The sequence below is a fragment of the Gorilla gorilla genome, chromosome 10 (genome assembly GCF_029281585.2).
Source record: "Gorilla gorilla gorilla isolate KB3781 chromosome 10, NHGRI_mGorGor1-v2.1_pri, whole genome shotgun sequence".
Taxonomy (NCBI): domain Eukaryota; kingdom Metazoa; phylum Chordata; class Mammalia; order Primates; family Hominidae; genus Gorilla; species Gorilla gorilla.
In genome coordinates, this window is record NC_073234.2 from 20,386,991 (window position 1) to 20,411,396 (window position 24,406).

General features: G+C 41.4%; 1 protein-coding gene across 2 annotated transcripts in view; it reads left to right on the forward strand.

The window, feature by feature from the left end:
- Positions 1-24,406, forward strand: part of GALNT8 (polypeptide N-acetylgalactosaminyltransferase 8) — a 54,960-nt gene that overhangs the window by 18,622 nt on the left and 11,932 nt on the right. For both annotated transcript variants that reach the window (XM_004052530.5, XM_055357842.2), the window contains exons 4-9: positions 4,806-4,989; positions 5,719-5,916; positions 6,435-6,549; positions 21,280-21,465; positions 23,577-23,714; positions 24,277-24,372. In XM_004052530.5, the coding sequence (XP_004052578.3) occupies positions 4,806-4,989; positions 5,719-5,916; positions 6,435-6,549; positions 21,280-21,465; positions 23,577-23,714; positions 24,277-24,372 (917 nt within the window). The remainder of the gene's footprint in view (positions 1-4,805; positions 4,990-5,718; positions 5,917-6,434; positions 6,550-21,279; positions 21,466-23,576; positions 23,715-24,276; positions 24,373-24,406) is intronic.

The following is a 24,406-nucleotide window of genomic DNA, read 5'->3' on the forward strand; positions in this document are numbered from 1 at the left end:
GCAGTGGCGGGATCTCGGGATCTGCAAGCTCTGCCTACCGGGTCCACGCCATTCTCCTGCCTCAGCCTCCCGAGTAGCTGGGACTACAGGCGCCCACCACCTCGCCCGGCTTATTTTTTTGTATTTTTTTAGTAGAGACGGGATTTCACCATGTTAGCCACGATGGTCTCGATCTCCTGACCTCGTGATCCGCCCGCCTCGGCCTCTGAAAGTGCTGAGATTACAGGTGTGAGCCACTGTGCCCAGCCACCTGTGACCCTCTTATGCACCATGAAGAAGCCTGGGGGCTGAAGCAGAGTCTAGAGAAGGACTCCAGATACCAGGAAGGGACTTAGAGTTGCTCCTTACGAGGAACAGACCACTCTCCCTGGGTCATTAAGCCTGGAGAAAAGAGAGATTTGGGTGCTGACTCTTCATAGTGGCAACAGCTCTTGCCCACAGGGTGCCCGTGCCCCGAGTCTAGCCCCCCCAAGGAAGAGATGTGGAAGATAACAGACCTGAGTCCTCACTTTCTGAGTTCATAATCCCAGCTTCTCCTTTGTAAGTGTTAGGTCCTTGGGTAACTCAACGTCTTCATATTCTGATTTTCTTATACACAAAATATGGATGTTGATAATAATAACCATTTTATGAACTATAGTGAGAATTAAATGAGATCATAGTGGCAGCTAACATTGCTTGTTCTAAGCACCTTACATGTGTTACCTTTTTTTTTTTTGAGATGGAGTTTCACTCTTATCACCCAGGCTGGAGTGCAGTGGCGGGATCTCAGCGCACTGCAGCCTCCACCTCCCGGGTTCAAGCAATTCTTCTGCCTCAGCCTCCTGAGTACCTGGGATTATAGGAGTATACCACCACACCCAGCTAATTTTTGTATTTTTAGTAGAGATGGGGTTTCACCATGTTGGCCAAGCTGGCCTTGAACTCCTGATCTCAGATGGTTTGCCCGCCTCGGCCTCTCAAAGTGCTGGGATTACAGGTGTGAGCCACAGCGCCCAGCCATGTTAACTATTTTAATCATTACAACAACCCTATGAGGAAGGAATTACTTTTTGACCCATTGTGTAGATGTGCAAAACTAAGGCATAGACTGATCAAGGAACTTGTTCAACATCCTACAGCTGGTAAGTGACAGAATTGAGATTTGACCATGAACTTCAGAGTCCAGAGCCCTGGTTCTAACCACTGTGTTCCCGTTATAATACATGAATTATGTAATGCATTTTGCACATGGTAGCCTCTCAGCAATTGTTGGCTCATAGTTTTATTAATTTTGTGCAACAAATAAAAGAGAGTAGAATTAAGTTACAAAAACTTAGAGGTTTGGTCTAGCGGTAAGGAAGAATTTCTTGACTGTAAGGGCTATGAAGTGGCAGCTCATTGGAGGCAGAATATGTTCCTTCTCTGAGGATCTTTAAGTACCAGATAGGTTATTGTACCTTCAACCTGTCTCTCAGGAGAGAGAGCAAACAAAATGACTGCTTAAACCTTCTTTTTTAGACTTCCACACTAAAAATACTTATATTCATCCTTTGCATACCTTCCTCTTTTTTTATTTCCAATGTAACTAAACAAAAAATAAGAAGGTACAATTTTTAGAGCAAAATTCCACTGAAAACCAAAGAAAAGAGACTGGTTTCATTCATTTCTGGGCATGGAGACTGGTACTGAATTGCACACCTGGTTTTCTGAGCCAAAAATAGGAGCATGATTAGAAAGACCTCTGCCTTGGACTTCTGAAAACACTCTGGCTCTGCTCCCTGCCTGAGACAACGTCAGGCAAGTCCCCTCACCTCTTTGGGACTCAGGGTCTTCATGAGGCAAACACAAGAGTTGAGCTGGAATACTGTGAAAGATATCTTTTTCTGTGAAAAAAAAAAAAGTCAATACTATACTCTATGGCCTATACGCTATGTTCCATGGGGTGTAGATAAGACTTAATTCAGGATTTTTTCCTGTGGAACAATGCAATAAAAAAATACAAGATTACAAACACGGGGTAGACACATAAAGAAAAACCAAAGCTTTCTTATTGCTCTAAGCTGCACTCCATTGTAACACATTCCTCTCATTTAGGTCTGAAACCCACGTTTGTTTTTCACAGAGATGATTTGTTTGGATGGTCACAGAAAAGGGGACTGTCAGCCATTCTTTGGTGTTACAGGGACAGGAATTAGAGAGTCTCTGTCATTAACCACGAAAACACCAGCCAAATTGAGCCTACACTGAGCATAACTCAAATATCTGTTTTATGTTAAACAAGAGAATAAATGAAAGTCTCTACCATGTCTACTGAAAGAGAAACTTACTATCCATGTGAATTTGGGGGCAAGTGACTCAACCACTTCTCACCTCAGTTTCTGCATCTGTAACATCAGGGAATAATGGTGCCTACCTGATAGGACCACTTTTGGGATTAAATAATACGTGTAAAGGCCTCAGGAGAGAGCCTGTTCCCATTACATGCTAGCTAGTGTTCTGCTCCTCACCTATCTCAGTGTTATTTGTAGTACTTTTGAAATGCCACAACCTGGTGCTAGAGGTTTGCCTCCTTTCTGTCTTTCCCTAGATGTTAAGCTTTTTTCACATCACTCAAATATTTTGAGCTTAAATGTTAAATGTCACTCAAATGTTAGGTGAGGTGTAAGCTTTTTAAAAATTATATCAAGGTAGGTGGAATGCTGTATTTTCTCCCTAATTTTAGGAAAATTTCACAATCAACAACTGCATGTTGAGTTTCTACCATGTGCTAGCCACTGGGCAGGGAGGAGGATGTCAGAGTTCAAGTTTCCTTCTTAATTAATGAGGCAAGACACATCTGTGGAAAGATACCTTAATGTGTAAAGAATAATGTGACAAACCGAGTGAACCGTCAGTGAGCAAAAGAAAGCACGGTGTGGGGGTGTGGGGTGTGATGATCTAAGGAGGGTTCCTGGAGGAGGCAGGCTTGGATTGGGACTTGAAGCCTTCATAGGATTTGAGACAGCAGAGAAAATGAGGGAAGACTGGGAAACTGGGCTGGGATGGAGAACTAGGGAGTGCCGAAAGAATGGTGTGAACAAAAATGAGGAATCCAGAAGCACCCTGAGCTGACCAGCTTGGGATAACAGGCTTTGGGGAGGAGACCAGTAGGAGGGCAAAGCTGGGAAGGGAGCATAGGTTGTCTTCAGAAAACCCGTTGAGGCGTCCTTAATTTTTGTGCTATATGATAGGCATTATTTTTCAGGAGGTGACTCAGAATCTGTGGCTCATAAAAATTTGGAGTTGGAAGGGTCCTGACTATTTGGTACTTTTCTTGAAATTTTTTAATATTTTTTTTTCTAAAAAAGAGACAGAGTGTCACTCTGTTGCCGAGGCTGGTCTCAATCTCCTGGGCTTAAGCACTGATCTGCCTCAGGCTCCCAAAGTGCTGGGATTATAGGCATGAGCCACCATGCCCACTATGGTACTTTTCTCTAGGTTGAGGAATCAGACACATCCAATGGGAAGTGACACAGAATGATGTAGTGACTGAATTAGAATCTAGATATTCAGGTTCAATGGCACCTCCTGTGGATTACTGACTAAAAGTAGTGCCTGGGTAAGTGTACAGACTGGCAACCTTGGCTACCCCAGCTTACTCCCAGAGGAAGCAAACAGCCTTAGATGTACTGGCCCTGCTTAGCACCTTCAATAATGGAGACAATTACTCTTGAGTGCAGCAGATCTAAAATGGGGTAAATTTTACTGCCATAGTCACTTAGGTGTTGATTCCAGGTCTTGATCACTCTAGGTCTCACAAATATGCTCTTCTTTTGAGAGAGGAACTGGCAAGAATCTCGTTCTTTGGCTATGGGGAGAGAGGAGAGGGAGGGAGGACTTGATAAACCCAACCAGGTACTCACAGAGTTCTTGAGACACGGTGTTCTGGTGGTTAAACCCAGCATAGGTTCACATCCAGGGCGTGCCACTTACTAGATATGTGACTTGGAAAAGTTTTTAAAACTCTTTGTGCCTCAGTTTCTTTATCTGTAAAGTGGGGATATCGTAGTGCCTACCACATGAGATACTTTCAGAATTAACTGAATTAATTTTATCAGTGAGTAACTCAGAGTCATTTGGTTAGGTATTTTGCATACTGCTAAGTGATTTGCATGCAAGTTGTTTACTTACACGTGAGGAAGTCAGTGGTAGGCTGAGCCCAAGAACAAAGCCATAGACAAGCTTTATTAAAAGAGAGGGAAGAGAGGGAAGAAAACTACCTGTAAACAATCTAGGAATAGTGAATCTTGTTTGCATAATTTCTGGGCTAAATTTACTAGCTAGAAGCTGGCAAAGAGATTAATCTGTGCATTCTGTCCCAGTTGGTCCTTAAGTAGGTCAACTGGGAATATCTAAAAACAATTTTAGTCATTTATGGATTCTCCAGAGTCTTGAGAGTTTAGCTATGAAGATGTTCCAGGCCTTCCTGCAGTGTTTTCCATCAACCTGTGCACCTTAGGCTAGATCTGTCCACTCATTCTCTCAAGAACTTCTCAACGTGAAAAAGCACTTATAACAGTGCCTGACACGTAGTAAGCAGTATTATCATTTTAAGATAGTTTAACTGTCAGGGAAAGGAAATTAGGAATGATCACAGTACACCTCAGGTGCAAGGGAGAAGAGAGGCAGGTGCAGGGGAAATACTACTTATTTTCTAGTTGACTCTTAGAATTGCCCATTTTATGCTGGAGGTAGTCCAGCCACTAATATATGATAGTATAAAACTTTTGTATCACGTTGATTGTTGCACTCAGAATTTCTATAGGTGTGCACTTCATTGACAGGAGAACTAAAGGTACACTTGGATGAGAAGATTAAGTTTTACAACCAGAAGTATCCAGGACTACTGAAAATAATACGGCATCCCGAAAGGAAAGGTCTTGCTCAAGCCCGCAACACTGGCTGGGAAGCTGCCACAGCAGACGTGGTCGCCATCTTGGATGCTCACATTGAAGTCAATGTTGGGTGGTAAGGCTCAAAGAGGCTAATTCTTCTGGAAAGGGCAGAGAGGAGATATTGTGCATGTACTGAACACAAGACAGGATACTGTGGACACAGGGAAAGTCAGCACCAGGCCTTAAATAAAGGGAATCCCCAAAACAGCATGCTTTTATGCAGGGATTTTGCTTGGCTAAGAGAAGTAGCATGGTGGAGAGTATTGACAGTTGGATCATAATGCTGACTTTGCCAAATACTTTGTGAATTTGAGTAAGTCACTTCACTTAACTAGACATTGTGTCTTTAACTATAAAGATGAGGAGATTAGCCTTTGGTTATTTTAAAGGTTTTTCCCCAGCCCTGAAATTACATAATAAAATAAAGAGAACTATGTTCTTTAGAGAATGTGGAGAATCAGACAGGAAAGAAGCATCATTTTGGAAACAGGGAGAACCAAGAGATAACGTAAATTCAAGGAGTAATATACATACTGATAATGCTGCTTCACAACGGCCTGGGGGTGTTACTTGGGTACTGATTTCAAACCTGTTCTTGATGCGGGTTGGCTGCTAGCAGCTTCAGCTATCCCGAAAGGTACAGAGATTCTCTGGACTCTAGAGAGTTCTACTCACAACCCAATACAGCCTAAATGGAGGAGGTACTCAATGTTAGGGCAAGGTGCCTGGAACAGCTTTATCTGCTCTCCCCTACTGCTTGTCCTCATATCCAAGCTGGGCTTTCTGCACACTCTTCTTCTAGGGCAGAGCCAATCTTGGCTCGGATTCAGGAAGACCGCACTGTGATTGTGTCTCCTGTGTTTGACAACATTCGTTTTGACACCTTCAAACTGGATAAGTATGAACTGGCAGTTGATGGGTTTAACTGGGAACTCTGGTGCCGCTACGATGCACTGCCACAAGCCTGGATTGATCTGCATGATGTCACTGCCCCAGTGAAGTAAGTCTGAGGAGGTTCAGGGAACTTGAGTAGCATGTGGGAAGGCAGGAATGAACTGAATGGATTTTGTTTATCTTTGGTGGTAGTAATTGGGGTGATGTGGAAGGAGGGGAGGGGATGAGGTGAAGGACAAGGGATAGAGGGAAAAAAACCCCAATAAGTTATCCCAGTTAAGAAATCACAGACACTTTGGGATATTTAGGGACTTTCAGACAAAAATCAAGCAAAACATTTAAAATTCTGGAAAACATTTGGGCCATTTCAAGCTTTAGCAGACTATGAAGTAAGGATACCTAGAAGAAAAAGATGTAATTTCAATATATTTTGAGAAGGGTTATGATAACGCAGTGGGCCAGGGAAAGCTACATGCACTTAGTCCTGCCTGACAGTTTAGGGAAGGCCTTCATGATAAGAACAGACTTAGGTAGAGTTCTGAAGCCCAAATAATCATTGAGCATCCCACCCCTCGCCTCCGCTCCTTATGGAGAGATTAGTGACTCTTGCTGTGTGCTCTGTAGGAGTCCTTCAATCATGGGCATCCTGGCTGCTAACAGGCACTTCCTGGGAGAGATCGGGTCTCTGGATGGTGGAATGCTCATCTATGGAGGAGAGAACGTGGAGCTTAGCCTGAGGGTGGGTACATTTCCCTTTTCTTTATGGGACAAAGCAGAAAGGGGAATAATAGAAAGGTAGTAGGACCCCTGGAATCCTAGAACAAGGCTGAATGTCATTGGCTCAAAGGTGGATACATTCTTATGTTTCTAGGCAACTGGGCCAAGGACGGGGGGCAATAGGACTTCTGGAGTGGACACTCCTGGTATAGCCCATATAATCTGGGAGGTGGGGTGGGAAGGGGTCAAGTTGGGATTGAATAGATAGATGTCCCTATTTCACTTGAGGACTCTGGGCATTTTTCAAGCATCTCCTGGGATAAACTTAACCTTGGAGCAGGCAATTCTCTTGAAGGCCAAAGACAGCAAAAACAGGAGTGGGCAGCGTGACCAGGGAATGCAGACGTGTGGGCAGCCAGCCTGCTTCTGTACTCACAGCCAGAGCAGCTGACGTGATAGCCTGAGTTTGTGCTGAGATGTAGTCTAATCTAAGACAAATAGCCAGGTTTTTATCATTATATAACTGAAATCCTCAAACCTGCCCAGTCACGGTGGCTCACACCTGTAATCCCAGCACTTTGAGAGGCTGAGGCAGGCAGATTGCTTGAGCCCAGGAGTTCAAGGCCAGCCTGGGCAACATGGTGAAACTTTGTATCTATTAAAAAAGAAAGAAAAAGAAAAAATAAATCCTCAAACCAGTGCTAGTTCTGACCAACTTCTGTGTGTCTGGAAAAATACTGGCTTCACACTTAAGCAGTGATGCCTCTTGTCTGCCCCTGACAGCTTCCTATGCTTGTTTAGGTTAGATGAACAACCTAAATTTAAAAAAAATTAAATTTTAAATTTTTGTGGGTACATTGTAGGTGTATATATTTAGGGCGTGCATGTGATGTTTTGATATAGGCATGCAATGAATAATAATCATGTCATAGAGAATGGGGTATCCATCCCCTCAAGCATTTATCCTTTGTGTTACAAATAATCCAATTATATTCTTTTAGTTATTTTAAAATGCAAAATTAAATTATTATTAACTATAGTCATCCTATTGTGCCATCAAATAGTAGGTCTTATTTGTCTTATTCATTCTTTGTGACTATTATTTTTGTACCCATTAACCATCCCCTCTCCCCCAACTACCCTTCCCGGCCTCTGGTAACCATCCTTCTACTCTCTATGCCCATGAGTTCAATTGTTTTGATTTTTAAATTTCACATGTAAGTGAGAAATACAGTGTTTGTCTTTCTGTGCCTGGCTTATTTCACTTAACATAATGATCTCCAGTTCCATCCATGTTGTTGCAAGTGACGGCCTCATTCTTTTTTTTTATGGCTGAATAGTGCTCTATTGCATACTACATTTTCTTTATCCATTCATCTGTTGATGGACACTTAGATTGCTTCCATATCTTGACTGTTGTGAACAGTGCTGCAACAAACAAAAGAGTGCAGATATCTCTTTGATTTACTGATTTCCTTTCTTTTGGGTATATACCCAGCAGTGGGATTGCTGGATCATATGGTAGCTCTATTTTTATTTTTTTTTCTGAGGAACCTACAAACTGTTCTCCATAGTAGTTGTACTAATCTACATTCCCACCAACAGTGGACAAGGGTTCCCTTTTCTCCACATCCTCTCCAGCATTGTTATTGCCTGTCTTTTGGATATAAGCCATTTTAACTGGAGTGAGATGATATCTCACTGTAGTTTCGATTTGCATTTCTCTGATGATCAGTGATGTTGAGTATCTTTTCACATGCCTCTTTGCCATTTGTATGTCTTCTTTTGGGAAATGTCTATTCGAATCTTTTGCCCATTTTTTGATTGGATTATTAAATTTTTACATATAGAGTTGTTTAAGCTCCTTGCATATTCTGGTTATTAATCCCTAGTCAGATGGGTAGTTTGCAAATATTTTCTCCCATTTTGTGGGCTGTCTCTTCACCTTGTTGATTGTATCTTTTGCGGTGCAGAAGCTTTTTAATTTGATGTTATTCCATTTGTCAATGTTTGTATTGGTTGCCTGTGCTTGTGGGGTATTGCTGAAGAAATCTTTGCCCAGACCAGTGTCCTAGAGATTTTCCTCATTTTTTTCTTGTAGTGGTTTCATAATTTGAGGTCTCAGATTTAAGTCTTTAATCTATTTTCATTTTATTTTTGTATATGGTGAGAGATGCAGACCTACTTTCATTCTTCTGCATATGAATATCCAGTTTTCCCAGCACCATTTATTGAAGAGACTGTCTTTTCCTCAGTGTATGTTTTTGGCACCTTTGTCAAAAATGAGTTCACTCTAGGTGTGTGGGTTTGTTTCTGGGTTCTTTATTGTGGTTCATTGGTCTGTGTGTCTGTTTTTATGCTCATACCATGCTGTTTTGGTTACTATAGCTCTGTATTATAATTTGAAGTCAGGTAATGTGATTCCTCCAGTTTTGTTCTTTTTGCTAGGCATGGCTTTGGTTATTCTGGGTCTTTTGCATTTCCACATAAATTTTAGAATTGTTTTTTCTATTTATGTGAAGAATGGCATTTTGATAGAGATTGTATTTAATCCGTATATTGCTTTGGGTAGTATGGACATTTTAATAATATTGATTCTTCCAACCCATGAACATGGAATATCTTTCCATTTTTGGTGTCCTCTTCAATGTTTTTCATCAGGGTTTTATAGTTTTCATTTTAGAGATATTTTTTACTTCTTTGCTTAATTCCTAGGTATTTAATTTTATTTGTGGTGATTGTAAATGGAATTACTTTTAAAAATTTCTTTTCAGATTGTTCACTATTGGCATAGAAATGCTACTGATTTTTGTATGTTGATTGTCCATCCTGCAACTTTACTGAATTTATCAGTTCTAATAGTTTTTTGGTGGAGTCTTTAGGTTTTTCCAATATAAGATTGTGTCATCTGCAAACAAGGGTAACTTGAACTTCATCCATTCCAACTTGGATGCCTTTATTTATTTCTCTTGTCTAATTCCTCTAGCTAGGACTTCCAGTAGTACACTGAATAACAGTGGTGAAAATGGGCACCTTTGTCATGTTCCAGATCTTAGAGGAAAGGCTTTCAGTTTTTCCCTGTTCAGTATGATATTAGCTGTGGGTCTGTTGTATATGGCGTTTATTATGTTAAGGTATGTTTCTTCTATACTTAGTTTTTTGAGGGGTTTTAAATCATGAATAGAAGTTGGATTTTATCAAATGCCTTTTCAGCATCAATTGAAATGATCACATGGTTTTTGTCTTTCATCCTGTTAATATGATGTTTCACATTGGTTGATCTGCATATGTTGAACAATCCTTGCATCCCAGGGATAAATCCCACTTGGTCATAGTGAATGACCTTTCTAATGTATTGTCAAATTCAGTTTGCTAATATTTTGTTGAGGATTTTTGTGCCAATATTCATCATAGATATTGGCCTGTAGTTTTCTTTTCTTTTTTTTTTTTAATGTGTCTTTGTCTTGTTTTGGTAGCAGGGTAATACTGGCCTCATAGAATGAGTTTGGAAATGTTCCCTCCTCTATTTTTTGGAAAAATTTAAGTAGGATTGGTATTAGTTTTTCTTTAAATGTTCGGTAGAAATCAACAGTGAAACCACTGAGTCCCAGGTTTTCCTTTACTGGGAGACTTTTTATTACAGCTTTGATCTCATTACTTGTTATTGTTCTGTTCAGGTTTGGGATATTTTTCCTGGTTCAATCTTGAACCAGGTTCAATGTGTCTAGGAATTTGTCCATTTCTTCTAGATTTTCCAACTTGTTGGCATACAGTTGCTTATAGGAGCTGTTAATGTTCCTTTAAATTTATGCAGTATCAGTTGTAATGTCTTTTTCAATTCTGATTATATTTATTTAGATATTCTCTCTTTTTTTCTTAGTCTGGATAAAGGTTTGTCAATTTTGTTTAACTTTTCAAAAAACCAACTTTTTGTTTCATTGATTTTTTTGTATTTTTTATTTCAATTTCATTTATTTCTACTCTGATCTTTATTATTTCTTTTTTATTTTTTAACTTTCATTTTAAGTTCATGGGTACTAGTGCAGGTTTGTTATATCAGTAAACTTGTGTCATGGTGGCTTATTGTACAGATTATTTCATCACCTAAGTATTAAGCCTAGTCTCCGTTAGTTATTTTTCCTGATCTTCTCCCTCCTCCCACCTCCACCCTCCACCCTCCAAAAGGCCTCAGCATGAGTTGTTTCCCTCTTTGTGTTCATGTGTTCTCATCATTTAACTTCCACTTAAAAGTGAGAACATGTGGTATTTGGTTTTCTGTTCCTGAGTTAGTTTGCTAAGGATAATGGCCTCCAGCTCCATCCATGTCCTTGCAAAGGACATGATTTCATTTTTTATGGCTGCATGGTATTCCTTGGTGTATATGTACTACATTTTCATTATCCAGTCTATCATTGATGGGCATTTAGGTTGATTTCATGTCTTTGCTATTGTGAATAGTTCTACAATGAACATACATGTGTATGATTTATAATCCTTTGGGTATATACCCAGTAAAGGGTTTGCTGGGTTGATTGGTATCTCTGTCTTTAGATCTTTGAGGAATCAACACACTGCCTTCTACAATGGCTGAGCTAATTTACACTCCCATCAACAGTGTACAAGCATTCCTTTTTCTTCACAACCTTGCCAGCATCTGTTATTTTTTTCTTTTTAATAATAACCACCTGACTTCAAACTATACTACAGGGCTACAACAACCAAAACATGATGGTAGTAGTACAAAAACAGACACATAGACCAATGGAACAGAATAGAGAACCCAGAAAAAAGACCACACACCTGTAACTATCTGATCGTCAACAAACCTGACAAAAACAAGCAATGGGGAAAGGATTCCCTATTCAGTAAATGGTGCTGGGATAACTGGCTAGCCATATGCAGAAGATTGAAACTGGACCTCTTCCTTACACCATATACAAAAATTAACTCAAGATGGATTAAAAACTTAAATGTAAAACCCAAAACTATAAAAACCCTGGAAGACAACCTAGGCAGTACCATTCAGGACATAGGGACAGGCAAAGATTTCATGACAAAGATGCCAAAAGCAATAGCAACGAAAGGAAAAATGGACAAATGTGATCTATTAGTTATTTCCTACTACAATTTTGGATTTGGTTTCCTCTTGCTTTTCTGGTTCTTTAAGATGCATCATTAGATTGTTTGAAGTTTTTACTCTTTTTGATGTAGGCACTTAGAGCTATAAACATTCCTCTTAGTACTGTTTTTGCTATATTCCATAGGTTTTGGTATGTTGTGTTTCCATTATCATTTGTTTTAAGAAATTTTCCAATTTCCTTCTTAATTTCTTCATTGGCTCACTGGTCATTCAGGAGCATATTGTTTAATTTCCATGTGTCTTAGTTTCCCAAATTTCTCTTGTTATTGATTTCTAGTTTTATTCCACTGTGGTCAGAGAAGATGCATGCGATTATTTTTATTTTTTGAATGTTTTAAGACTTGTTTGTGACCTAACATATGGTCTGTCCTTGAGAATGATCCATGTGCTGAGAAGAAGTGTATTCCGCAGCCACTGGATGAAATGTCTGTAAATATCTATTAGATACACTTCGTCTATAGTACAGATTAAGTCTGATGTTTCTTTGTTGATTTTCTGTCTGGAAGATCTGTCCAGTGCTGAAAATAGGATGTTAAAGTCTTCAGCTATTACTGTATTGGGGCCTATCTCTCTATTTAGCTCTAATAATATTTGCTTTATATATCTGGATGCTCCAGTGTTGGGTGCATATATATTTAAAATTGTTATAGCCTCTGGCTAAATTGACCCCTTTATTATTATATAGTGACCTTCTTTGTCTCTTCTTATAGTTTTTGTCTTGAAATCTATTTTGCCTGATATAAATATAGCTACTCTGCTTTGTTTTGGTTTCCATTGGTAAGGAATATCTTTTTCCATCCCTTTATTTTCAGTTTATGTGTGTTTTTATAGGTGAAGTATGTTTCTTATAGGCAACAGATCAGTGGGTCTTGTTTTTTCATTCATTCAGCCACTCTATGTCTTGATTGGAGAGTTAAGTCCATTTACATTCAATGTTATTATTGATAAGAAAGGACTTACTTCTGCTATTTTGTTATCTGTTTTCTGATTGTTTTGTGGTCTTTTCTTTCTTGTTTCTTCTCTTTCCTGTCTTCCTCTAGTGAAGGTGATTTTCTCTGTTGATATGATTTAGTTTCTTGCTTTTTATTTTTTTGTGTATCTGTTGTATGTTTTTTGGTTTGGGGTTTTCATGAGGCTTGCAATACTATCTTATCATCCATTATTTTAAGATGATGACAGCTTAACACTATTTGCATAAACAGACAACCAAACAATTGAAAAAAAAAAAAACTAATAAAAACTCTACACCTTGACTTTGTCCCCCCACTTTTTAACTTTTTGTTGTTTCTGTTTATATCTTACTATACTATGTCTTGAAAAGGTTTTGTAGTTATTATTGTTGATTGATTCATTATTTAGACTTTCTATTTAGGATAAGAGTAGTTTATACACCACAGTTACAGTGTTATAATATTCTGTGGTTTTCTGTGTACTGACTATTACCAGTGAATTTTAGCCCTATAGATGATTACTTATGGCTCATTAACATCCTTTTCTTTCTGACTGAAGTACTCCCTTTAGCATTTCTTGTAGGATTGGTCTGGTGTTGATGAAGTCTTTCAGCTTTTGTTTTTGTGGGAAAGTCTTTATTTCTCCTTCATGTCTGAAGGATATTTTCACTGTATATGTTGTTCTAGGGTAAAAGTTTTTTCCTTCAACACTTTACATATATCATGTCACTCTCTCCTGGCCTGTAAGGTTTCCATGGAAAAGTCTGCTGCCAGAAAGTATAGGAGCTGCATTGTATGTTGTTCTCTTGCTGCTTTTAGCATCCTTTCTTTATCCTTGATCTTTGGGAGTTTGATTATTAAATGCCTTGAGGTAGTTTTCTTTGGGTTAAATCTGCTTAGCGTTCTGTAACATTCTTGTACTTGGACATTGATATTTTTCTCTAGGTTTGGGAAGTTCTGTGTTGTTATCCCTTTGAATAAACTTTCTACCCCTATCTCTTTCTCTACCTCCTCTTTCAGGCCTATAACTCTTACATTTTTCCTTTTGAGGCTATTTTCTAGATGCTGTAGGCGTGCTTCATTGTTTTGTATTCTTTTTTCTTTTGTCTCCTCTGAGTATGTATTTACAAATAGCCTGTCCTCAAGCTTACTGATTCTCCCTTTTGTTTGACCAATTCTGCTATTAAAAGATACTGATGCATTCTTCAGTATGCCAATTGCATTTATCAGCTCCAGAATTTCTGCTTGATTGTTTTTTATTATTTCCATCTCATTGTTAAATTTATCTGATAGAATTCTGAATTCCTTCTCTAATTATCTTGAATTTCTTTGAGTTTCCTCAAAACAGCTATTTTGAATTTTCCATCTGAAAGGTCCCTTGTCTCTGTTTCTCTAGGATTGGTCCCTTAGTTCATTTGGTGAGATCATGTTTTCCTGAATTATCTTGATACTTGTAAATGTTCTTCTATGTCTGAGCATTGAAGAGTTAGTCTACTTATTCTAAGTAAAGAGTACTTATTGTAGTCTTTACTGTCTAGGCTTGTTTGTACCCATCCTTCTTGGGAAGGCTTTCCAGATATTCAAAAAGACATGGGTGTTATGGTCTAAGCTGTACCTGCTTTAGGGGGCACCCCAAGCCCAGTAATGCTGTGGTTCTTCCAGACTCATAGAAGTACCACCTTGATGGTCTTGGATAAGATCCGGGAGAATCCTGTGGATTACCAGGCAGAGACCCTTGTTCTCTTCCCTTACTTCTCCCAAACAAATGGAATCTCTCTCTCTTTCTGTTCTGAGCTACCTAAAGCTGGGGGTGGAGTGACACAAGCAACCCCGTGACCACCACCACTGTGACTGCTCTGGGTCAGACCTGAAGCTAGCACAGAACTGGGTCTCATTCAAGGCCTGCTGTAACCACTCACTGTATACTTCCTATGTTCCCTTGAGACCCTGGTGCTCTACAATCAGTAGGTGGCAAAGCCAGGACACAGGACACAGGCCTGTGTCCTTCCTTTCGGGGCCGTGTGTTCCTCCAGGTCCCAAGTGGGTCCAGAGGTGCTGTCTGGCAGTCAGACACTAAAGTAAAATACCTTAAAAGTCTACCTCATGTTTTATTGTATTGTGACTGAGCTTGACTGAGCGGGCACTCAAACCACAAGACACACTTCTTCCCACTCTTCCCTCTTCTTTCCAAAGTTAGAGGCCAGTGCCACCGCAGACCCACAGGGAGTTCTGCCAGACTACCACTCATGTTCCCTTAGGGCCCAAGGACTCTCGAGTTAGCTTATGATGAATGCTGCCTGGCTTAAGACTCACCCATCAGGGAAGTGGGCTCCCTTCTGGCCCAGAGCAGGTCCAGAAATGCCATCTAAGAGTCAAGTCCTGGAATCAGGGACCCCCAAGAGACTGCTTGGTGCTCTACCCACCTGTGGCCGAGCTGGTACCTAAAGCCAGCAAGTCTCAGAGACTCATCCAAGGCCCTCAATGTAGTATTGGGTATTGCTGCTAGTTGTTCAGGGTCCCAGAGCTCTTCACCTAGCAGGTGATAAATGCTGCCAGGACTGGGTCCTCCCCTTCAAGGCAGCGAGCTCCCTTCTGGCCCAGGTTGTGTTTAGAAATGTCATCTGGGAGCTAGGGCCTGGACCAGGGACCACACAACTCTGACTGATTCCCTAGCCTGCTGTAGCTGAGCTGGTATCCAAGATGCAGTCAAAGTCCTCCTCACTTCTCCCTCTCCTCTCCTCAAGTGGAAGGAAGGAGTCTGTTTTGGAGCTGCAAGTTGTGTATCCTGGGGTTAGGGATGGGTCATGCCAGTACTGCCTTAGTGGCCCCAACTGATATTTCAGTAGGTTGTGTGACCTGCCTCCCCATCCCCAGTCCACTGTCTCTGGGCCCAGTTCAGCACTAGGATTCCCCTAATAGTTGCCTAGACTGCCTTTCAGGCTTACTTAGAGACTCAGAGCACTTTAGCCTGGTGGCAAGGTTTGTGGGAACTCAAGGTCCTACTTCTGGGATCAGTGATTTCCCTCTGGCTGGGGCTGGTGTAAATGCTCCCTCTTTGGGTGGGCATCAGCTGAGTTTGGTTCAGTTTTCCTTTCTGCTCTAACAGGACAGCACTGAGTTCAGTGCCTCATGATTGCTGTGCTCTTCCTCCCCCAACACACAGAAATGCTGTCTACACACCATGCTGCAGCTACTGGGGATGGGGGAGGGGTAGCATCAGTGATTCACTACTGTCCTTTCTACCTCTTCAGTGCCTTTTTCAGCAATATGAAGTTAAAATATGAGTACTGTGAGTGCTTAACTGATTTTTGGTTCTTATGAAGGTGCTTTGCTTGTGTAGATAGTGGTTAAATTTGTATCCTTGTCAGGGGGATGATTGGTGGAGCCTTCTAGTCCACCATCTTGCTCCACCACCTCTCCCAACCTGAATTTTTGTGCTCTATAAGGGAATTCAGGATGCAAACCAAGAAAAATAGAAAAATTACAAGTGCAGATTCAAAATATGTCAGTGTATTGGTTAACTCTTGCCAAAAAATGTCATGCAATAAATCAACCCAAACTCAGTGCCTTAAAGCAGCAATAATCAATTCTCACAGATTTGCAGATCCAGCTGGCTTGGATGGAGTGGCCGTGTTCCACACGTGTTCACTCTGGGGCTCAGGCAAATGTGGGATAGCAGCTACCTAGGACAGAAAGCTCTTCTGACGGTGTGTAAGAGGGCAAATGGGACCATGTGAAGTCTCGTAAGGCCTAGGTTTAGAAGTAGCAAACTATTTCAGAGTAAGTCACATGGCCAACCCTGAAATGGTGTGAAGAATTAGGGCCAGTAAATTTCATGAATCAGAATCAATTTAGAAGAGATTTTGTGGATAAAATATCATTTCCACAGTATCTCTTTTACTTTTTTGGTATAATCTACAGGACCTCATTAGAAGGGGCTGGCCCGGGGGTTTGTGATTGTTCTTGGTAGTTCATCTTTTTTCGTCTTCCAGCCTAAGGCCGAACTCTTAAAAGAGGCAATGGAAAATAGTCGAAATTACGCAGGTGTTGGAGACAGACAGACTTAAGTCAAAATCCTGCTTTGCCTCTTAAGAGTTTTTGTGCAACATACAAGCCCTCTAAGCCATACCTGCTGCATTAAGCACCTAGTATGGTGAGTGACATATGGTTTACACTCAATAAATGTTTAACGGTAAAAATGACAATAATAAGAATGTCAGGGTGGCATTGTAACAAACACTGACCCTGAGTTGTAATGCTGTCTCTGCTAAGTCACTGTGGACTAAGCTTCTATAAGGTGACCTTTTTCCCCCTCCAAGCCCTGAAATTCTGTGCTTGTGACAAGGTGATCTCTGATCCACTGTGGTGTCTGGAGGAACAAAGTAATTTCCCATCTAGAGTTTATTTCATTCCACTGTCTTTAATTTCTTTCTAACTGAAACTGATGACCCCATAGCCATGTACTGTACCCAGTAAGGACCCACTCAGGACTCCACATTTAATGTTAACAAATGAATTTTGAGTCTTTTCTGGGTTATACCTTAAGCCATAATCATTCTTTGGCAGAGAAAACTAACCTTTTTTGGATGGTGGTTGATATGGTTAGGCTTTGTGTCCGCACTCATATCTCATCTTAAATTATAATCCCCATAATCCCCATGTGTCAAAGGAGAGACCAGGTGGAGGTCATTGGATCACGTCGGGGCGGGGCGGGGGGGGGGGGTTTCCCCAGGTTGTTCTCCTGATAGTGAGTGAGTTTTCACAAGATCTGATGGTTTTATAAGTGTTTGGTAGTTCCTCCTGCGTTCATTCTCCTTCCTGCTGCCTTGTGAAGAAGGTGCCTTGCTTCCCCTTTGCCTTCTGCCATGATTGTAATTTTCCTGAGGCTTCCCTAGCCATGCTGAATTGTGAGTCAATGAAACCTCTTTCCTATAAGTTACCCAGTCTCAGGCAGTTCTCTATGGCAGTGTGAAAACAGACAAATGCAGTGGTCTGATCAGTTTTCCCATTTGTGAAATGAAGAGAAGCATTTTGTTTAATGTACCTCATAAGAATGATGGTACAGTCACAATGTAATAATGAATTTGATATAATTTTATAAAGATATTAATTAGAATGCTCATTCAGCTTCTCTGACAGAGGCTAAAATAACAGAAGCTTCAACATGATAAAAATTAATTTCTCTTTCCTATAACAGTTTGAACATAAGCAGTTCAGGATTGATATGGCAGCTCTAGGGTGATAGGGGCCAAGACTTTTATTTGGTGGTACTGCCACACTCAACACCATATTTGTATTCTAGCCAGTAGGAAGATAAAAGGGGGAAAGAGAGAGAGCAAGCTCTTTCTTTTTAAGAGCACTACCTGAAAGTTGTGTATATTATTTCTTTTCACATTCTGTTGGCCATTACCTAGTTACATGGCCACACCTGTGTGCAAAGGAGTCTGGGAAATATAGATTTTAGTTACTGGGTTATGTGCCCAGATGTTTCTTCTATCACTGTAGATATAGAGCAGAATAGACACTGGGAGTACAGGTACTGTCTAACACAAAAAATATAAATGCAAAAATAATAACTTTGTTTATGGTACTTAGCAAAGTCTTGAGGATGACCCTAGTTACACTGTGGCTAGGTTTTCTTACCTACCAGAGCTTTAGGTGAATTCCCCAATTCTTCAACTTAAGACCCAAAGCCCTCATTATTTCTGAGTTCCTTATGCTTTGTTCTCTCCTTCTGCACCTAGGCTGAGTCTCTCTGTTTTCATTCTCCCAAACACACATAGAACACTGCCATTTCAGTTTCTACAAGACATTCTTTCTTTTAATATTTTGTGATTTTTAAAATGAACTTTGCTTAAAATATAGGGTCATCCTTTTCCTTTTTTTTTGGATCAAGCAGTTCTGCCCATATCCAGCTTCTTGGTTTGTGTGAGACTATTTGCCTTTTAAAACATCTAAGTACTTATTAGGATTTTTCTCCAGTAGCAGATCTTGAACATCAGAGCTGCATGGAGTGCTTTATTCTGACATCTAGTGGCCATGACAGGGATGGTGCTCATCAATGTGTGTAAATGGAGATGATGGGTAGGAAAGAAAAAACAGCATTTGTTGAGCACCTTGTATATTTCACACACTGTGCCAGAACTGAACATGTAACTTCCTGGGTTCACAATGCAGCTCTGTCATTTACTAGCTGGTGAACATGGGCAGGTTACTTAAAGGGAGATACCTGTATGGTGAGGACTAAATTTATGGAAAGTATTAGGACAGTATATGGCACAAAGTAATATATTATTATCAGCAGAAGCTTAATGTCTCTGTGTGTGTGTGTGTGTGTGTGTGTGTGTGTGAGAGAGAGAGAGAGACAGAGAAAGAGAGAGAGAGAGATGATGGAAGGAATTTGGCAAGTGGGAATAAATTTGGAGAGCAGAGTTTGAAAACTTTTGGGCAAAGCTAATTATGGGCATTAACTTCATAAACGGCAATCTTTTTTTTTTTCTTTTGAGACAGAGTCTTGCTCTGTTTCCCAGGCTGGCATGCAGTGGCGCAATCTAGGCTCATTGCAACCTCCACCTCCCAGGTTCAAGTGATTCTCCTGCCTCAGCTCCTGAGTAGCTGGAATTACAGGTGTGCACCACCACACCAGGCTAATTTTTGTATTTGTAGTAGAGACAGGGTTTCACCATGTTGGCCAGGCTGGTCTCAAATTCCTGACCTCAAGTGATCTGCCTGCCTCGGCCTCCCAAATTGCTGGGATTACAGGCATGAACCACCACACCTGGCCTCAGCAATCTTGACTTTTAACTTGAATTTAAGATTTCTTATGATAACAGTTAATTTTTCTCCCTGAATTCATGTGAGTTGAAAACCTCCATCAGCTAGGAAAATTGGAGTAAGGTAATATTTGGATTTTTGAATGTTTGGCTAGAGAGAATAATAATATCTGAGTGCAAGCTGGATGTAACCTCCACATGATTCTGGGGGCCAATGAGGAGAGCCAGAGAAGGATAATGAAAAAGAATGTGCACTTCAGGTTATCTCAGAGGCTGCCATAACTGATTCCTTGTTACATCATTTAATCCTGGTGAAAACCCAAATAGTGGCTGTGCCCTTATAGCAGATGAATAAGTTGAGGGTCAACTTATTCCATCATTGCACACCTGGCAGCTAGAGGCAAAACACTCTAGCTGCCAGGTGTGCAATGATGGAACCAGAATTTGAACATAGGTCAGTCTGATTTCAAAACCTTGCTTTTTTTTTTTTTTTTTTTTTTTTTTAGTCGATTGTTCTGGGAAATAGGGTGCAAAGGAAGGGGAATCTAGAGTTTTAAGAAGTGAAGAAAAGGGTGAAAACAATTTGAAAGTCAGATAATGAGACTGACTACTCAGTTGGACACTCTTGATAAGTTAACTGAACCGCCGTGGCCTAAGCTACACACTGTTATCTCAGGTGCTCCCATTGGCATGAGCGTGGTAGGTTGTTAGCTACTGCTGTGGGCTAATTACCTCCCAGAAACTGCATCTCACTTAGGCAACCATGAAGAGAAGACGCAGGAGACATCACGTCGATCCAATATGATTAAATAGTCCTATTCGCTACTGAGATGAACATCATATTTTCTAAGCTCAATATTAGAATGTGTGTTTTGACAAGTATGTTTTGTACCCATCAGGATGGTAAAAATGAATATTTGTAATTGGGTCGTAAGCCATTTGGTCAAGTTATGCAAATTAGTTATCTATTGCTGTATAACGATGTTATCACCAGCTTAGTGTTTTAAAGCAAGATGCATTCATTATTTCACAGTCAGAGGTCCATGCACAGTTTAGCTGGGTCTTCTGTAAGGCTGCCATCAAGGTGTCAGCCAGAGTTGGGTTCTCATCTGGGCTCCACTGGGGAAAGATCTGCTTTCAAGCTCACATTATTGTTGGCAGCATTCAGTTCCTTGAAGTCTTCCAGGCTGAGGAAGCATTCAGTTTCATGCTGGGTATCAGTTGGAAGCCACTCTTAATGTCTTCCCTTTTATGTGTTAGCTGACAGCATGGCAGCTTCCTTCTTCAAAGCCAACAAAAGAGAGCATCTCTTGGCAAAATGGACCCTCCAATCTTATGCAGTGTATTCATGATCCATGTAATCAAGCACATCCTGCCATCTTTGCCATATTCTGTTGGTTAGAAGCAGGTCACAGGCCCACACTCAAGGGGAGGGGATCAGGCAAGGCTGTAGACACCAGGAGGAGGGATCATGGGGTCACTTTGGCGTCTGTCTGCCACATTGCCCTTTGTCTAGCATGCAGGCAGAGAAGGGGCATGAGGAACTTAGTGCAGTGAGAGTGGCTCAGGGCATGGTGCCTCTCAGGACATGGGCACTTTCCTTGGGGATAAGGGAGCAGAGGCAGCCCCTCCTTTGGTCCATGTAGGAGGACTTCCTGAAAGAAGTATGATTCAGGAGTTGTTTGAATGACAGGAGAGAAGCAGTTCACTAGACTTCTAAGGAAAGATGATTTAGATAAGGAAGTTAGAGGAGGCAATATAAAGGCAGGAGTGGGAGGGCTGAGCTTACATTCTTTAAAAACGGTTCTAAAATGTAGTCTTCTTGTGTCAATAAGCTATGCAATTCATTGGCTGTGAAGCACGGGTGATTTTTTGGTCTTCTTCTGCAGGTGTGGCAGTGTGGAGGGAAGGTCGAGATTTTGCCCTGTTCCCGGATTGCCCACCTAGAGAGACACCACAAGCCCTACGCCTTGGATCTCACCCCTGCCTTGAAGCGCAATGCTCTGCGAGTGGCCGAAATCTGGATGGATGAGCACAAACTCATGGTCTACTTGGCCTGGAACATACCTCTCCAGGTGAGTCATGGAATTGAACAGCAGCACGGAAGAATGAAAGAGGAGGAGGTGGCGGTTATGTAATGGGGAGGGATAAAGCAAAAGTGCCATCGCAGCCCTAAAGAATTAGGGTAAGGTCCTGATGGTGTGATAATAATGGCTCTTAACATTTATGTAACAGTACAGTACTGCATTCCGGACCCTTCTATGTATTAACTTATTAGCCATCACAACATATGTAGGGGATAGGTTTTATTTTTATTATTCTACATTTTATAGATGAGGAAGCTGAGGCACAGAGAGTTGGAAGAAACTTGTTTAAGGTGATGCAGGGAGTAAGATTCAAACCAAGGAAATCTGGCTTCTGAGTTCCATGTTCTTCATCTCTCTTTTATAATGAGAGATATAAACATAGCAGGTATGATGTGGGGTGGTAGGAGAAGGCACTGTAATCTTGTTGGATGCACAAGAATGAGGATAGCATTCTTTTTTAAGTTTTTTTTTTTGGTACAGATAGGGTCTTGCTATTTTGCCCAGGCTGGTCTGGAACTCCTGGCCTCCCAAAATGTTGAGTTTAAAAGTGTTAGCCCCTGCACCCAGCCAAGGATGGCCTTCTGAGCTAAGCCCACATCTTATACACTGGCTGCTTAAGGTTGTGCTGTGCTCTCTCGTGTCCCTGAACTCTGGCTCTGGGCTAGAGCATGTGGAGCTGTCTTGGCCCACAGGGAGGAGTTATCTCATTGACAAACTCATCCCTCCATCGTAGCGGGTTCTAATGTAGCCCGCAGAAAGACAGGGAGTCAGGATGGTGGGTAACTGTGGATGGACCTAGAAGAGAAAGTCTGGAAGGACTCCTAGGGTCAGGAGCCAGGTTAACACTGGGATCACTAGGTCTGGAGATTGTAAAAATGTGCAGAAATGCCTGAGCCTTCTTTATCATTTAAAGATACCAAAATGCTTCCTTTCCTAATCGAAGCTGCCAATAACCTCTTACAGTTGGATCATTGTTTGAAGAGAGATGGGTAAGAGTTGATTCTGATGTCCCAGTATGCCAAGGTATGATAGGAAAACAAGTACCCTCCAGGACATCCCTAGCTTTTTTATTTCCACACAGTCATATTGTGACTGTCCCAAGCTGTACAAAGAATTGTCTGTAAAATACTGAACCGTCAAAGGATGATCTAAATTTTTACATGGGATGATCCACAATGAGCCCCAAAGGAAAATTCTGGGGAAAGGGCAGATACACAAGTGGTTTCTGCTTTTCCTAATTTGCCTCTTTAGTATTATTTTACATTGATTCCCCACAAATAGCACTTCTAAAAAAGTCTCTTTTAATCTCCAAATCTTGGTATTAGAGTATTCCTTCCAAAAGCCTTTTCTGGCCATATCGTGAGGAGTATGTTGGGTTTTATTGATGTAAATATCATCTCAAAGAGGAGAAATCTGCGTAAGCTTATGAGGAGAAATAAACCTGAGCGGCCCCACTATGCAGGCCTTGAAGGAGCAGAATTTGAAAGAGCAGAATTTTCTAGGGTTTAAGGTTTTTCCACTTTCTCTGGAAATAGAAAATATCAAGGTTACTTCACGGGCTATCAGAAAAATACTCAGTTCCATCATGCGTGGTCCATACCCACTGGTGGAGTGAAGGAGCTGTTAAAAGAAAAACTTCAGCCAAATTAAATTTAAAGGAGTTTAGCTGAGCAATGAATGATTCGCAAATGGGGCAGCACCCAGAATCACAGCAGATTCAGAGACTCCAGCGCAGCCATGTGGTGGAAGAAGATTTATAGACCAAAAAAAAAGGGAAGTGACGTACAGACATCGGAAGTGAGGTACAGAAACAGCTGGATTGGTTACAGCTCCGTGTTTGCCTTATTTGAACACTTGAACACTGGACAATGGATGAATGGTTGAAGTATGGCTGCTGGGATTGGCCAAGACCCAGCTATTGTTACAGGTGCACAGTCCTAAGTTAGGGTTTCAATCTTGTCTATCCATTAAGTTGGGTTGCAGTCCGTCCACAAGGACTCACATGTAGAAATATGGAGTCCTTCTCAGGCCATATTTAGTTCGCTTTAACAGAGCTTTCATGAATCAAAGCACAGAAACACTTGGCGTTTTATTTGCAGAACTCTGGAATAGATTTTGGAGACATTTCTTCCAGAATGGCACTCCGGGAAAAACTGAAATGTAAAACTTTTGACTGGTACCTGAAAAATGTTTATCCACTCTTGAAGCCGATCCACACCATCGTGGGCTATGGAAGAGTATGTATTATGAAATTGCCCTTTGGATTTTAAATGTTTGACTGTGAAAGACAATGCGGCCTGAATCTCGTGATTGCCTGTCCTGCCCAAGACGCCCTTCCTACCTCAGCTTTCTACTCAGCTCTTTGCCCTCAACCCTCTCAGTTTCCTTTTGTCCCTTGCTCCCCAATCCCCATCTCTTTTCCTTCTCTCTGCTTCTACTCCCCTTGGAAACTGTAGCTCTTGCCTGGACTCCCCCCCGCCCCGCCCCCGTTTCTCCAGCAGCTGCAGCGATTGGCCTTGTCCACCTGAACTCTGCGGAGGCGCCCCTCCCTGTGTGTGTGATGATGGTCTGAGGTGATGGGTGTTTCCCGGATGTGGGCAGCGCAGCAGCGCCTCCCTTCGGCATTGGTCTGTTTCCCAGTGCTTAGAAAATGCCTGCCGGGACCCCAGCCCTCTGCTCCTTGTGGCTGGTCGTTCCTGGTGTCCTCGGTGTGTTGGGGGAAAATGTAGGCCCTGGGAGGGATGGCGCCTCATTCTCTGCCCTTTCTAACAGTGTTGCCGTGTGTTTTGTCCCCTTCAGATGAAAAACCTATTGGATGAAAATGTCTGCTTGGATCAGGGACCCGTTCCAGGCAACACCCCCATCATGTATTACTGCCATGAATTCAGCTCACAGGTATCTTCCACAATCTTCCTGGCCCTGCCTGGGC